This window comes from Marmota flaviventris, chromosome 9 (assembly GCF_047511675.1).
Source record: "Marmota flaviventris isolate mMarFla1 chromosome 9, mMarFla1.hap1, whole genome shotgun sequence".
Lineage (NCBI taxonomy): Eukaryota > Metazoa > Chordata > Mammalia > Rodentia > Sciuridae > Marmota > Marmota flaviventris.
The window spans coordinates 45,937,183-45,952,888 of record NC_092506.1 but is presented as its reverse complement, the minus strand read 5'-3'; the positions used below and the strand labels follow the sequence as shown (position 1 = coordinate 45,952,888).

General features: G+C 38.8%; 1 protein-coding gene across 9 annotated transcripts in view; it reads right to left on the bottom strand.

The window, feature by feature from the left end:
- Sergef (secretion regulating guanine nucleotide exchange factor) overlaps positions 1–15,706 on the bottom strand; it is a 232,351-nt gene that overhangs the window by 83,117 nt on the left and 133,528 nt on the right. For 7 of the 9 annotated variants that reach the window (XM_027942392.2, XM_071616357.1, XM_071616361.1 and 4 more), the window contains one exon: positions 6,895–6,931. The exons of the other annotated variants lie outside the window; for them this stretch is intronic. In XM_027942392.2, coding sequence (XP_027798193.2) covers positions 6,895–6,931 — 37 coding nt within the window. The remainder of the gene's footprint in view (positions 1–6,894; positions 6,932–15,706) is intronic. 9 annotated transcript variants of the gene reach the window in all.

Genomic DNA, 15,706 nt, shown 5'->3' with positions numbered 1-15,706 from the left:
CCCCCCAAAACAAAGGCCAAATACTTTCTCTGATATGTGGATGCTAATTCATAATTAGTTGGAAGACTAGAATTACTTTGGATTAGGTAGAGGGGTGTGAAGGGAAGTGAGGAGTATGGGGGTAGAAAGGATAGTAAAATGAATCATGAATAATGACATTATATATGAGTCATGAATAATAATTATACATGAATCATGAAATAATGACATTATTACCCTATGTACATATAGAATTACATGCTCAGTGTGATTATACAGAAAAATGAGAAATTATACTCCATTTATGTATTATGTGTCAGAGTACATTCTACTGTCATGTATAACTAATTAGAACAAATTAAAAAAAAAAAAAACACTGACAAAACCCACTTTAAAGCAATGGGCAAAGACTTAATAGTCTTTTAACTTGACAAAAGAAGCCACCCAAGTTACCTATATGAGTATGAAAAGTTACTCCACAACATTAGTTATAAGAGAAATTTGAGTTAAAAATCAGTGAGACTCCATACTGTACCCTCATCAGAATGGCCTAAATCTATGAGATTGAAAATACCTGGCAAGGACATAGCACAAATTGAATGCTCATTTTGGAACATTCCATATATTGCTAGTGGGAGTGTAAATTGATTACAACTACTTGGGAAAACTGTTGAACAGTATCTACTAATGCTGAACATATGACCTAGAAATCCTACTGTTAGTTATACACACAAAATAAAGAGATGTATATGTTCACCAAAAGGTATCTACAGAATGTGCACAGCAGCTTTTATTTACAATTCCCAAACTGGAAATCCAAATGTTCTATAATAGTTAAATGGACAAGTTATGGTATAATCCTACAGTGGAATATTACTGAGCAATAAAAAGAACTGCTGCTACACACATGAATGTTTTGTTTGTTTGTTATTTTTTATTTTAAGACAGGGTCTCATTAAGTTATCCAGACTGGCCTCAAACTCATTATCCTCCTGCCTTAGCCTCCAGAGTCACTGGGATTACTGGTGTGTGCCACCATGCCCAGCCCAACATGAATGATGCTGAACAAAACAGAAGAGTATCACTAATATGAAATTCAAACACTGACAAATGTCATCTTTGACAATGAAGTCAGAACAGAGGTTTCCTTTGGGATGGGTTACTGACTGACATGAGGCATGCGGTAGCTTTCTAGGGTGCTAGGAGTGTTCTCTCTCTGGGTAGTAGTTTCTTAGGTAAAATACATGTCTAAAAATGCATTAGCCCAAACTCTTAATATTTGTGCACTCAACTATAGATACGATGTACTTTAAAAGCAAAACAAACAAAAACCACCTTGAGTAGTTGACTTATCAGATTGGCAAAATCTAAATCTTAACAGACTCTATTAAGGAAACTGCCAAAAAGGGCACTCTTACACTTTGCTAATGGGAGTAAAAAAAAAAAAAAAAAAGATATAATCCCTATGGAGCCCAATTTTGCAGTATCTTGCAAAATTAAAAAAATAAGTTTTCTCTTTTATATAATAATTTCACTTCCAGGAATTCATCTCACAACTACACTCTCCCACACATGGAATAATACATATGTAATGTTATTCGCTACGGCACTGTTTATAATAACACAAGACTGGAAATGATCTTAAGTAATATCCATGAACAGGGCACTAGTGAAATAAATCATAGTATAGAAGAACTTGGAATATTGTGTAACTGTGAAAAAAAATAACTAGGAAGCCTTCTATACTAACATGGAAAGGTCCCCTAGATGAACTGTTGAGGAAAAAAAAAATCAGACACTGAAAAGTGTGCACAGCATGTACTATTGATGCAAAAGGAATGATGAGCCATATTTTAGTGTTAATTTATATATAAAAAAACATTATAAGGATATAGAAGAAACTAATAATAGGCATTAGTTATATATGTGGTAGAGATTTTGGGGAACTGGACAGATGGGAGAATAGCATGGGAGGGAGATTTTTTATTTTAGATTTAATTTTGATATATACATATATTGACCATTCAAAAATTAAATAAATACATTAATTTTTTTAAGTGGAAATATTCAATGAAAGGGGAAAGATGCATCCTAAAAGAAGTGGCTTTCCAAAACAATGTTATGGATTTCATTATTTTATCTGGTTAATCAAGCAGAAGAGATTTAGCCTGGATATACAGAACTTGCCAATATGAAGGAGAACTAAATATTGAAATGAAGAGATGAAACACTGTTATCTGGTGGCCTTAAAACTAGCCAGACTGTTACCCGTCTGCAGGAAGCAGCATGGGGTAGCAGTTCACAGGGTTTGAAGAATCTGTGCAAAGAACTGACAGATTTCTCCTAACTGTGCCATGTGAGTGGGGCAAACTGCTCATCCTAAGCTTGACCTTCCCTTATCTAGAAAACAGGGTCAACAATAGTACCAACTCATTAATTTGCTACCAGGATTAAATGTGATAATATGAAGCATTTATATTCTGCTTATCACACTGTATATAGGAGCATTAAAGTTTGAACCTGCCACAAAACACTCTACAAAGCAAGGGGGTTTGAAGGTATTGCCTCTCAGAGGAATAACCAGTGCCAAAAAAAAAAAGTTATTTCTCTATTAAATTATTACATGACACTGTTTAATGGTTTTCAAGTCAAGGTCAGATGTTCTGCCATACATATAAAGGTACAAAGGTTCAACAATTGGAAAATAATAAAATGAGGGCGGGAGGAATCTATGCCTGGACTATAACTTCTATTTTATAAAAGATCTGACTTTGCATGGAGGAAGAGGAAGAATCAAATTTTCCAGTCAATATCCACCCTTCAATTTTTTCTATCTGGCAAGCCCTAGTGCTCCAGGAAAAGGCCACCAATGAAGTCATTACAAGGGTTTGTGTGGAGTGGGGAAAGAGGCAACACAGTCAGCTCTTTTTCCTCTACAGGAAGGGGAGGCTGAACAACTGCATATCAGGAGCAAAGGCAAACAAATTACCCATTTGGACCAAAATAAGTTGCTCCTTGGGCAAGAAAACAGCTGGAGCCAATCCAGCTAGACATGAAAGTGATAGACCTAAAAACAGCTGGATGTGGAGAGACTGCCTTTAGGAGGCAGGATCTTCTGAGCAAGTGGTGGCCACAATCCCAAGGCTCACCTCTGCTGACTTCAGCATATATCCACAAATGAAAATCAATCAGGAAATTGTGTCAGATGTGGAGAGAAATCCTGGGTGGAAAGGAAGAAAAGAAAGAAGCAAAACCAATGAACCAGCCAGATGAGCAAGAACCTCCCTTGCATTTTTAATATAAAACAATAATAACAACTAACCATTTACTCAGCTTTTGTTTTTGTGTCAGGCATTGTTCTTATTACTTTACATATATGAAAGCCAATTGAGGTGATCAAGACAGAGAGGTTAAGCCATTTACCTTTTATGAGGGTACACAGTTCACAAGTGAAAGGGGCAGAATTTGAATTCAGGAACTCTGAACCTGTGTTCTTCTTAACTACTACCTACTATTACTGCTTCAGACCATAGGAAATGACAGAGTAGAAAGAGCAGTCTTGGAAGTCAGGCAGATAGGTCTACCATTTACTTGCTCTTTATCTCTGGGTGAACTGTTTAACCCATTTAACCTCTGAGTTTCAGTTTTCTTCTCTGTAAAACAGGTACAACAAATCTACTTTGTGGAGTTGCGCCCACTCTCTGAGACAGGGAGTAGGTTCTAAATCATGTCCTTTCACCCTTTTCTAACTCTCTTTCTAGGCTGATTCATCTATACTATATTTGTTAAATATTAACACTGTGTTATGATTTGGATCTGAAATGTTCCCCAAAATCTCATATGTTGAAGGTTTGGTCCCCACTGCAGCAGTGCTCAGAGGTGAGGCTTTGGGAGGTGATTGATTGGATCATGAGGCCTCTGATATCATCTATACATTAATCCATTGATGGATTCATAGCTTAGTGGGTTTGGGGGGAGGGGCTTTGCTACAAAAGTGCTCTCTTCCCCTCTGCTTCTTAGCTGCAATGAGGAGATCAGCTTTGCTCTACTGCATGCCCACTGCAATGGTGTGTGTGTGTGTGTGTGTGTGTGTGTGTGTGTGTGTGAGACCAGGGATTAAAACTAGGGCCTCCCACATGCTAGGCAAGTGCTTTACCACTAAGCTACATTCCCAATGCACTGCCCCCCTCCCCCGGCTTTAATTATTAATTTAAGACAGGGTCCCTTTAGGTTACCCAGGCTAGCTTTGAACTTGTAGTGCTCGTGCCTCACACTCCCAAGTAGCTGTGATTACAGGCCTATGCCACTGTGTCCAGCCCTGCCATGATGTTCTGCCTCACCACAGCCCCAAAGCAATGGGACTAAGGGATCTTGGACTAAAATCTCTGCAACCACTAGCCAAAATAAATCTTCCTTCCTTTAAAGTTGGTTGTCTCAGATATTTTGTCATAGTGACAAAGTTGACTAACCCAAGCTGCTTCTACCCTTCAGCAAAGTTTGGCTTCTTTGATATTCTGCTCTAGTCTGTTCTATAACTATTTTGTGCCCATCACAAGCGGAATACAGCACCCGGCACTGAAGGGCTAGAGCTCAGAGAGTGAAACTGAAGGCAGGGAATTCTGTCTAAAGTGGGCAATAGCAACAGGATTGAGGGGAAGAGCTATCTGTGAGAAATAGCTTTAAGCTGGTAGAATCTTCTCCTCCTCTGGGGTCTCTCCTTCTTGCTGGTCTCCTGTGAGGCTAATAGGCAGCTTCTTGTCACTTCTAGGTTTCAAAGCTTGTACACTGCAGTGCACCCACTGGGGGCCACATTCCTCCAGTAGTAGGGAGCCTCTGACTCCCAGCTCATTGTCAGGTGACAGGCCCACTTTTCCTCACCCTGGAAACATCAATTCAACAGACTGTAAGCCAGGCCCTGAGCATTTGGGACAAAACAAAAAAATTTATCTGCTTTTGAGCGTATCAGTATGTCCTGTTCTACTGCCGCTGATGGCCTCACTTGGGTAACACTGGACATGCCTCTCTAGAATGTCTCATTTCTCTCTCCCAACAAAGAAATACTTCACTACAATAATTACACTGATAAATGATTCTCCCTTCTCCCACTCCACCAAGGGAAATGGGAAATGGAAAAAATGGTATAGATGGATGGATGGATAGATAGATGGATAGATGGATACAAAGGTAGCTAAGAGATATATGCTAGGCATTTCACATACTTTACCTCACCCAATCTTCACAACAATTCTGCAAGGAGAAATTATCATTCCCATTACATAGATGAGTGCAGAAGGGAAGCTCACACACACAGCTGGAGCAGGTTTGAACCAAGGCTGTCTACTGCACTCTTCGCTCTTTCTACAGCCCCAGGCTGCCTATGTCAGTTCACCCTGTGCTCTGCTAGCACTGGCTCCCTCCTTTGTCTGAACTACTGCTTCCCTGTATTTAGCTTGCCTTCAATCTTCTTGTTGTGCTAGTCCCAAAGGAAGCTACCCTCTCCCAGTTCAGTGCCAGCAGCAGCAGCAACAATAACATCCTTTGATTCTTTGATTAGCTTGTCTTAATTATACCCAGGCTGGAGCAGTTCCAGTAGAAAGTGTCTGGTACTGCTGCAAAGCATGCAGGTTTGCTGTTACATTTTCTAGCTCTTTCGACTCCAGCCCCTCTGACTCTCCATTGCTGCAGGCAACCTCCCTCCTTTGCCTCCTTGCTCCTGCCTCTTTGCACATCATATGTAGGCTTGAGAAATAATGCCTCAAACTACCACTACCCCAGGCAGCTACACCAATCTACTCAATTTGAGAGTTCTTGAGTCTCTGCTGAGAGCCAGGCACTGTTCTAAGTGGGGTGACCAAATAAGAAATAAAAGAAAATCACAGGGGCCTTGCCTTTCTGAAATTCCAAGTCAGCGGCTAGGAAAGAGAAATACGAACAGAAATCCCTGACACAAGGCAGGCAATACTGATGCTACAACAAGTCCCGAATGATCAGAGCTAGAGAAAAACTTAGTTTTCTGTTTCATGCCCTCCAGTTTACAGATGGGGAACTAAAGCCTAAAGAAGGGCAATTCCTTGAACTAATAATATCAGGTACAAACACCTAACATTTCTAAAGCCCTTACTAGGAGCTAAGTGCCATTCTGTTAGCCTTGCATATATTAGCTCATTTAACCCTCAGAATAATACTATGAGGTAGGCATTACTGTTATCCTCATTTTAAAGATGAGGAATAATTAAATAATGTGCAAGTTCACACTGGTAATAAGTAAAAGCCTGCACTGAACTTGGGCACTCTACGTTGTAGTCTACATTATAGTCTCTCTAATGTACTGTGAGATAAAGACTGAATATACCTGTGAACAAAATGAAAAGGCTTCTTGAATGAATTGCTCACAGGTTTAATAAGGAAAACACTGAACATGGGTCATCCAGAGCCAGCTAAAAGGAAGTCTCAATTGACCAGAGGCTTGTGAGGTCCCAAGTATTACCAAATACAAGGCAGTGAGGACAGTAAGCAAAGGCCCCTGTTTCCAAGAAAGAATCAAACTAAGAACTTGGAAGAAGAAATTTATTCAAAGAGCCAGAAGCCACACAATCCACTCTCCCTTTTTATGTCTGGCTATCCACAAATAATGCCCTGCGGCTGTAAGTTCTTTAAGGTCCTCAAATGCTACTTCCTGGGGCAAATAGGGCAGCTGGGGCACCTTAAAAAGATGACCAATGATGTGGATTGAACTTTTCAGAAAAGGGGCTCCTTTTGTCAACTCTTGGTCAACCACAGACTTCTATTCCCCAAGTCTTCCCCAATACATACACACACATATGCACCCTAGTTTTTGGTTAACCAAGAGTCTTCTCCAATTCTGTTACATGAATTTCAGAACAAACCACAGTTATCAGTATAAAAATTACTTACCAATTACTGCCAAATTATGCTCTGAGCCACAAGAAACCTGTTAAAAAGAATTATGTTATCTTAGAAAAAGAAAATATATAGATATTTCAGCCAGATTATTTTATGATCACAGTTATTTTCTAATGACACTAACATCCATTTTTGGCAAATTTTAGGAAGAAGTAGAAAGGCACCATATACAAAGGTTAAAACTATAATTACAACTTATTCACAGCTACATAAAAAGAGAGTGTGAAAAAAACATTGAACAGCAATGCACCAAGATGTTAAAGAGTTGTCTTTAGCCAGTCAGACCATCAGTGAATTTTTTTCTTCCTACTTTTTTGTATTTTTTAAACTTTCTATAATGAGCATATGTTACTTTAAAAATGGAAAGATAAGGCAATAAAGATAACAGCTTTTGAAAACCAAACTAAAAAGACTATCTCTCTCATCTGGACTGATAAAATGAGCAAAGAATTCTGTAGAAACAGACTGGTCTGAGGAGAAATGCTTGACTTTTCTGCACCTGCCCACTCTCCCTTTTACCTTCCAGTCACACGAACTATCTGCAATTCTTTGAACACGACACATTCTCTTACACCTCTAGGACTTTGCACATGCTTGTTCTTCTACCCAGAATGCCCTCTCCACCTACTGACTACCTAAAACACTTCTACTCATTCTTTAAAACCCCAAAGCATTAACAGAAACTTCCTTTGCTGTGGCTTCTAGGCAAACTCAGCATTCCCGTCATTTTGCTCTTATACATAGCATAATATTGCAGCAACCATCCTATTGCCCTTAGCATCTTTTTTGCTGTCTGCTCACTAGACTATGTACATCTTGAGAACAGGGTTGAGTCTCATTCATCTCTGTATTACACAAATGAACTGTACAAAGCCCAGGATTCAGTTAACATCTGCTAAATAGAGAATGAATACAAGTACAAAGTACTTAAGAGAACAAATATATAATACATAAAATACAATGGTTCAGGATTCTGAATCTAGTGTTTCTAACCAGGGAGAGCCACTTCTTGTCTTTCAGTGTCCATTTGTTCCAACTGTTACCAGGAGGAAATAACTGGGGATATAAAAGGTAATAATTAAGAGAAACTCTAGACTCTGGAGAAGCATCCTCTGAATTTTATCAGGATGCTCACTTTAGCAAGAAGAAGGTTTTGGGTACTCTGGAATGTTAATGTGGGGAGGGTCTGGTAGATCATCTATATTACCAGGAGGACAACAGAGGCTTATAAAAAGGAAAGAACTTGCCTGAGGTCCCAGAGTAAGACTGTGTCAAAAACCAAGACTAGAACCACAATTCCTTTCTCTACTTCAACCTTTCTCTGTATCAACCTTTTTGTTCCACATACAAGTGAGATCATGTGGTATATGTCTTTCTGTGCTTGGCTTCTTTCACTTGACATATTGTCCTTCAGGTTCATTCATATTGTTTCAATTTACTATAGTTAATAGCAATGTATCATATTCTTGAAAAATGCTGAGTTAATTTTAATATTTTCTCACCACAAAAATATGAGGTGATGCATATGTCAATTAGCTTGATTTAGCCATTCCACAATGTATATATACTTCAAAACATCATGTTGTACATAATAAATATATACAATTTTATCTGTCAATTAAGAAAATTAAATTAAATTTAAAAACAAACAAAAAACCATTAGACTAGAATCAGTCTGACTCTCTTTACTTTCACAAGAGTTCCTTTTTTGATGCTTCTCACTATTTGTTCCCCAGTAAAAACCATTTGGAAGTAAATTCAAAGATTCTCAGCAAAAGCCCTGGCAGCTAAGGTAACTGGCTCAGAGGGCATTTGAACACAGGAGGCCATCTACATATTAATAGGTGAGAAAGGGCAACAAAGTTTCCTTGGCTTCTTCCTGTATATAAACTGTGCCTTTCGGATCCCAGGTTCCACAGGGAAAAAGCTACATACATTTTTATGGTCTCTCTGAGAGCTCTGGCAAAAACGCCCTATATATTTTACTCTTAGTAAATAGTTCTAGATTGTTTCATCTCTGAGCTCCTTTGAGGCTGGCTCTGAGGGCTCCTATTGTGTCTCACCCAGAGCCATATACATAGCACAAGTGTATTATAACTTTTCTGACTGTTTTGTGACTGTTTCCCTAGGTCTGTTAAGGGGAAGCATTACAGACTAATGAATAGGGAAAAACTTAGATGTCTAATAATGATGAAGTGTTTTTGTAAACTATGACAGAGTCATCAACAGGATTATTAAGCAGCCTGGGAAAATGATGCTTAGAATAATAGCGAAGTACTCATGATCATATCATGTAAACTGAAAAATCACTAAAAAAGTGTGTGTATATAAAATATGGTCTCAATTCCATAATAAAACATTAATAAAAATGATGGCTGAAAGGAGATACACCAAAATGTTAACAATGATTTCTTCTGGTTTGAGGATAAGATTGGCATTATGAGTATGGTTGTTTTCTTTTTACTTTTCTATACTCTCTGAATTTTACACACTATTTTTTTGTTGTTGTTGTTGGGGAGGCAGTACTCGATATTGAACCCAGGGGCACTCTACCACTGAGCTATATCCCCAAGCCTTTTTTTATTTTTTATTTCAAGATGGGTCCTCCTTAAGTTGCTGAGGCTAGCCTTAAACTTGTAATCCTCCTGCTTCACTTTCCTAATGGCTAGGATCTCAGGCAGATACCACTGTCCCTCAATTCTACACACTATTCTTAAAATCTAGAAAAATCTATTAAAAATTAAGAAAACATCAATGTAATACAGTTGCCACCATAGAAAAAAGCAAACAAAACCTTGCCTAGCTATAAAATCTGGTATATTTAGAAATAATGGGGAAAGAAGATTTGACAGAAATATAATTAAATTATCAGGGTAATTGTATCACAACGTTTGGACTATAAGATATTTTTTCTTCTATTTTCCAAATGCCCCTTAATTGTGGTGGCAGTAGTGGTGGTGGTTGTAGTATTAAGAGCAAGAGTTAAAAGTATCATATATTGAGGATTCATATGTGCCAGATATTATACAAAGGCATTTTATAAAATTATCACATTTTAATCATCATAATAATCTTTTCAGGTAGGTTTGACTTTACTCACTTTAGGGATAAGGAGACTGAGATTCAATATTAAACAGCTAGTTAAGGTGGCAGCAGTAGAATCAAAGCCAGGTTTGCCTGAGCTCTAACTTAGTATTCTTTACCACTGTATCACATTATTTTTGCTTTTTTGAAAAGATTATTTTACTTAAAAAATGTAGAGAAAAGAATCTACCTCTGTCTGCCATGGTTCACCCTGGGGTTGTCGGCTACCAAACTGACCAGCCTCGAGGACCAGGGGCTTCCACAAACAAGCCACTGACAAATGCCAGCATCTGGTAGTAGATGCTCCTCTGAATTTATGAGTGAGATGTGATAAATAGATCTTGTCAAGCCAATATAGAGCTTGCAGCTCAAAGTTTCTGACTACTTCTTGCTCTCTCTCCATTGGCTTCAAGGTCAGGAGACTGAACAACACAGGCTACACAATCTCAGTGCTACATTCCTTCAACAAGATTGTATCAATGACCATTTGCTTCATATTGCTCCTGTCGGCATCTATCCACCATCTGGCTGAAGGCAGCTTTCTACAGGACTTTGTTAACAATGGTGATGTGCCCAGGAGAATGAGATTCAGAGCCAAGAAGCCAGGTGAAGCCTAGGTCCTCGGCTTTCTGCCTCTGAGACCTTTGGCAGAGCATTTAACCTCTAGGGTCTCAGGAATAAAAATATTCTCAGGAATAAAAATCAGACAATAGCATCTGTCATATATAATTGCTAAAGGACAATCCATTCCCTTACAGCCAGGCATCCCACCATCCCTACATATGAGTCTGACCATGTCATGCTTCTATATAAAACCCTTCATAGTCTCTCAGCACTAGTTGCGCAAAGTCTAAAATACAAAGTACAGCTTACAAGGTCATTGTGAATAGATCTCTGTTTACCCCCCTGAACTCATTTCCTTCCTCTGCTATTCATGAACCCTCAACTCCAAAAAAACTATTCCCTCTGTTCCATTCATATCACATTGTATTATTCTAAGAATATCATGCAATTTCAGGCTTTCATGCATTCTATTCTCCTTGGCTGTAAATCCCATTCTCCCACTAATTAGCTCATGGATCTGTCTAGGCAAGTCCTTTATGGATGCTCAAACATCCAGCTGCTGGTTAAGTTTTCCCTGCCTCTCAAGGTACAGCCAGCTGCTCACCCTGGCTATTCCCACAGCACTAAATGCTATGGCCCTTATTACACATGATGTCTATTCACAGACTACATGGGTTAGCCACCTGTGCCTCTCAGTCATCCACCAGACTGCCTGCCCAGTAATGTTTCTGGCACACAGCCCAAGTGCAACTCATGGGGTTTGAGGGATGAGGGACAATACAAAAAGAAGAGACTCAGGGAAGGCATAGGATCCTAAAGCAAGTGTGAGTAGCAGGGTGGTCCCTTCAGTTTAACTGGAGACAGGCCCTGAGATACACAGTGGGGCCAGAAAGGGAGCATCACTATAGATGAAGAGATGCTGGAAGCAACAAAAGCACAAATAGTTTTGTTCCAGGATCCAGCACAGCAAAAGACATTAGACCACAAAAAGGGCAGTCCTAGGAAACAGAGCACCAATATGCTATAAGCAGGTCCCAGCTTGCTGGCTGGGGCCTTTGGGACAAGGGGGATATGTGCTTCCTCCTCCTTCCATGGAGTGGGGTTGGGAACAAATGTGTTTGTGGAAAGCTGTCCTGTCTTAGTGCTGCCCAAATGCTAGAACAACTTGCTCTGTCCAGGGCCCTTCTGTCCAAGGAGTCAGAGGTACAGAGAATTTTCAAACCCCCAAAAGGCAGTTTAAAAAGCTCTCTGACCCACCCTACTAAAGGGTAGGCTTCATCAGTTTTTGAAAGGGTAGTCTCAACTCCCCTGGGCTGGATCTTACAAAATACAGCTGGACTAAGAGAAATATTGATTGACAGTAAATATATGTTTATCCCAGTAAATATTATATTTACTAGATATTTACACCTAGTAAATATATCCCAGATGCACTGTTTAAGTGAATAATTGAGTGAATAAGCAAAAAATAGATGAATGTGAAGTAACTGCCAACTGCTGCTTGTAAGTACTTTAGCAGTATAGTTCAACCATTTCTAAAATCAGCTGACGGGCCCTTGTTGAGTGCTTATGGCCAGGCTAACAGCTTTGCCTATTTCATCTTATTTAATCTTATTCAAAACCTAAGAAGAGATAGAGTCTTTGGTCTTAGCCATTTAATAAATAACAGGGGCTCAGAGAGGCAACTTGCCCCACATCTTACAGGTACTGGAGGTACAAGATTTTGTGATCCTGCAAATTCCAGCTTTCTGCCCTCCCAAGGGTTTTACCCCTTTCTTTTCACATGTAGGATGGAAATAAACTACTCAATCCATCCAGTTCCTTACATTTGGCAATCCAGTGCCAATTAATTATAAGGGCTTTTAAATTGAGAGAGACCTAGACTTACTGGGCCCAAACATCCTGCCTGGGGCCAGGAATGCCCTCCTCTGGACTGATCAAGAAGCTGTCCCAGAGTTTGTTCCTTGGAGAATGGCTGTAAAATTGCAATAAATAGTTATAGCTATTGTCTCATTGGGAAACTACCATATTGTCTACCTCTGACAGGGTAAAATCAGGGCGTGGAAAACAAAGTAGGTCTAAAAATGAACACAAGGAGGCAGAGACAGAAGAAACACTTGGTAGAGGCCAAGAAGAGAGAGCAGAGAGCAGGGTCAGTAGCTGTGCTCATTCCTCCCAACAATCACCCTGTGGTCATCAGCAGTTCAGGGCCATCCAGAGCATGCAACAGCTGGTGAGCTGGCTGACTGGTTCCTACCCTTCATGAATGGGCCAGGACACCTTTGGTTTTTTGGCATTGGTTACTTCACTTAGCATGATATTCTCCAACTCCATCCATTTACCTGCAAATGCCATGATTTTATTCTCTTTTAATGCTGAGTAATATTCCATTGTGTACATATACTAAAGTTTCTTTATCTATTCATCTGTTGAAGGACATCTAGGTTGCTTCCAGTTTAGCTATTGTGAAATGAGCTGCCATGAACATTAATGTGGCTGTGTTACTGTAGTATGCTGATTTTAAGTCCTTTGGGTATAGACTGAGGAGTGAGATAGCTGGGTCAAATGGTGGTTCCATTCCAAGTTTTCTAAGGAATCTCCATACTGCTTTCCAGATTCATTGCACCAATCTGCAGTTCCACCAGCCATGTGTGAGTGTGCCTTTTCCCCCACATCCTCGCCAACATTTATTGTTGTCTGTATTCTTGATAACTGCCATTCTGACTGGCATGAGATGAAATCTTAGAGTAGTTTTAATTTGCATTTCTCTAATTACTAGAGATGTTGAACATTTTTTCATATATTTCTTGATCAAATGTATATCTTCTTCTGAGAAGTATCTGTTCAGCTCCTTAGCCCATTTATTGATTGGGTTGTTTGGGGGTTTTTGATGTGAAGTTTTATGAGTTATTTCTATATACTGAAGATTAGTGCTCTGACAGGTGTGTGGCACAAAAATTTGCTCCCCAAATGTAGGCTCTCTGTTCATCTCAATGATTTTTTTTTTTTTTTTTTTTGCTGAGAAGAAGCTTTTTAGTTTGAGACTATCCCATTTATTAATTCTTTACTTTAATTACATATGGCAGTAGAGTCCAGTTTTATAAAATTAAACATGCATGAAACAAATCTTTTTCTAATTATGGCCCAGTTCTTATAGATGTACATGATGGTAATTCACTGTGGTGTTTTCATATAAATACACAGGGAAATTATTTTGGATTCATTTTACTCTCTTTCCTTTTCCTATCTCCCCACCCTTCCCTTCATTCTCCTTGTCTAATCTACTGAATGTCTATTCTTTCCCTCACCCTATGCATTGTGGGTTAGCTTCCCCATATCAGTGAAAACATTCAACCTTTGGTTTTGGGGATTGGCTTTTCACTTAGCATGATACTCTCCAGATCCATCCATTTACTGGCAAAGGTCATAAAGTCATTCTTCTTTATGGCTGACTAATATTTCATTGTGTAAATATACCACAATTTCTTTTTCCATTCATCTGCTGGTGGGCATCTAGGTTGGCTCCATAGCTTAGTTATTGTGTTTTGTGAAGCTATAAATATTGATGTGACTACATCAATGTAGTATGCTAATTTTAAATCCTTTGGATATATACCAAGGAGTGGGATAACTGGGTCAAATGGTGTTTCCATTCCTAGTTTTTTTAAAATATTTTTATATGTATGGACCTTTATTTTATTCATTTATTTATATGTGGTGCTGAGGCTCGAACCCAGTGCCTCACACTAGGCAAATGCTCTACCACTGAGCCACAGCCTCAGCCCACATTCCTAGTTTTTTGAGGACTGTCCATACTGCTTTCCAAAGTGATTGCACTAATGTGCAGGCCCAACAACAATGTATGGGAGTACCCTTTTCCCCACATTCTCGCCAACATTTACTGTTACTTATATTTTGGATAATTGCCATTTTGATTGGAGTGAGAGGAAATCTCAATGTAGTTTTAATTTGCATTTCTCTATTTGCTACAGAAATATTCATATATTTGCGGACTGTTCATATTTCTTCTTTTGAGAAGTATCTGTTTGGTTCCTTTGCCCATTTATTGATTGGATTATTTGTTTTGCTTTTTGGTGTTAAGTTTTTGAGTTCTTGGTATATCCTTAAAATTAACGCTCTATCTGAGGTGCAGGTGGCAAAGATTTTCTCCCATTCTGTAGGCTATCTCTTCATGTTCTTGATTATCTCCTTTGCTGTGAAGAAGCTTTTCAGTTTGATGCCATCCCATTTATTGATTTTTAAATTTTATTTCTTGCACCTTAGGAGTCTTATTGAGGAAGTCAGTTCCTAAGCTGACATGTTGGAGTGTTGGGCCTTCATTTTCATCTAGTAGGTTCAGAGTTTCTTGTCTAATACCTAGGTCTTTGATCCACTTTGAGTTGAGTTTCGTGCAGGGTGAGAAATAGGGGTTAAATTTCATTCTGCTACATATACATTTCCAGATTTCTCAGCACCATTTGTTGAAGAGGCTATCTTTTCTCCAATGCATGGTTTTGGCACCTTTATCTAGTATGAGATAACTGTATTTATGTGGATTTGTCTCTGTGTCTTGCATGAATCAATTCTGAGAATATTTTGCAGGTACTATAGAATTGTGTGAATGAAAAAATACATTAATGTTGTTGAGAGTCAGAATTTTCACTGTAGATGAAGGAAACACATGGAATGAGGGGAGGCAAAGAGAAACACTATTGGAATTAAAGTAGCAATGTGAAATTAAAGTTTCATACACATGTACACACAGGTTGGGTTAAAACAATATGAAATTGCTTAGAAGCAATGATAACCCAATAAGAGTAAGTTCATTTGGTATATAGATCTTATCTTTTAGGTACTATTTAACAAGAGAAATCAGAGCTCCTTGGAGAAATGGCTGATTCCAGATTTGGGACAAGAAAACAACAATCAGAGCCTGAGATACCTATTTGAGCCAGGAAGTAAGGAAGTGATCAAAGAATGACAGGGACATGTTAAAAGGACATAGGAGCCACCTTGAAAGGGATCCTAACAGCTAAATCAAGGGCGAAACTGAGAATTAAAATATATATTGACAATAGTAGATTGCAACCCATTGAATAAAATTTAAGTAAATGGATACATACTGAATAATAAATAGGGGACCTGGAAAAGCTTA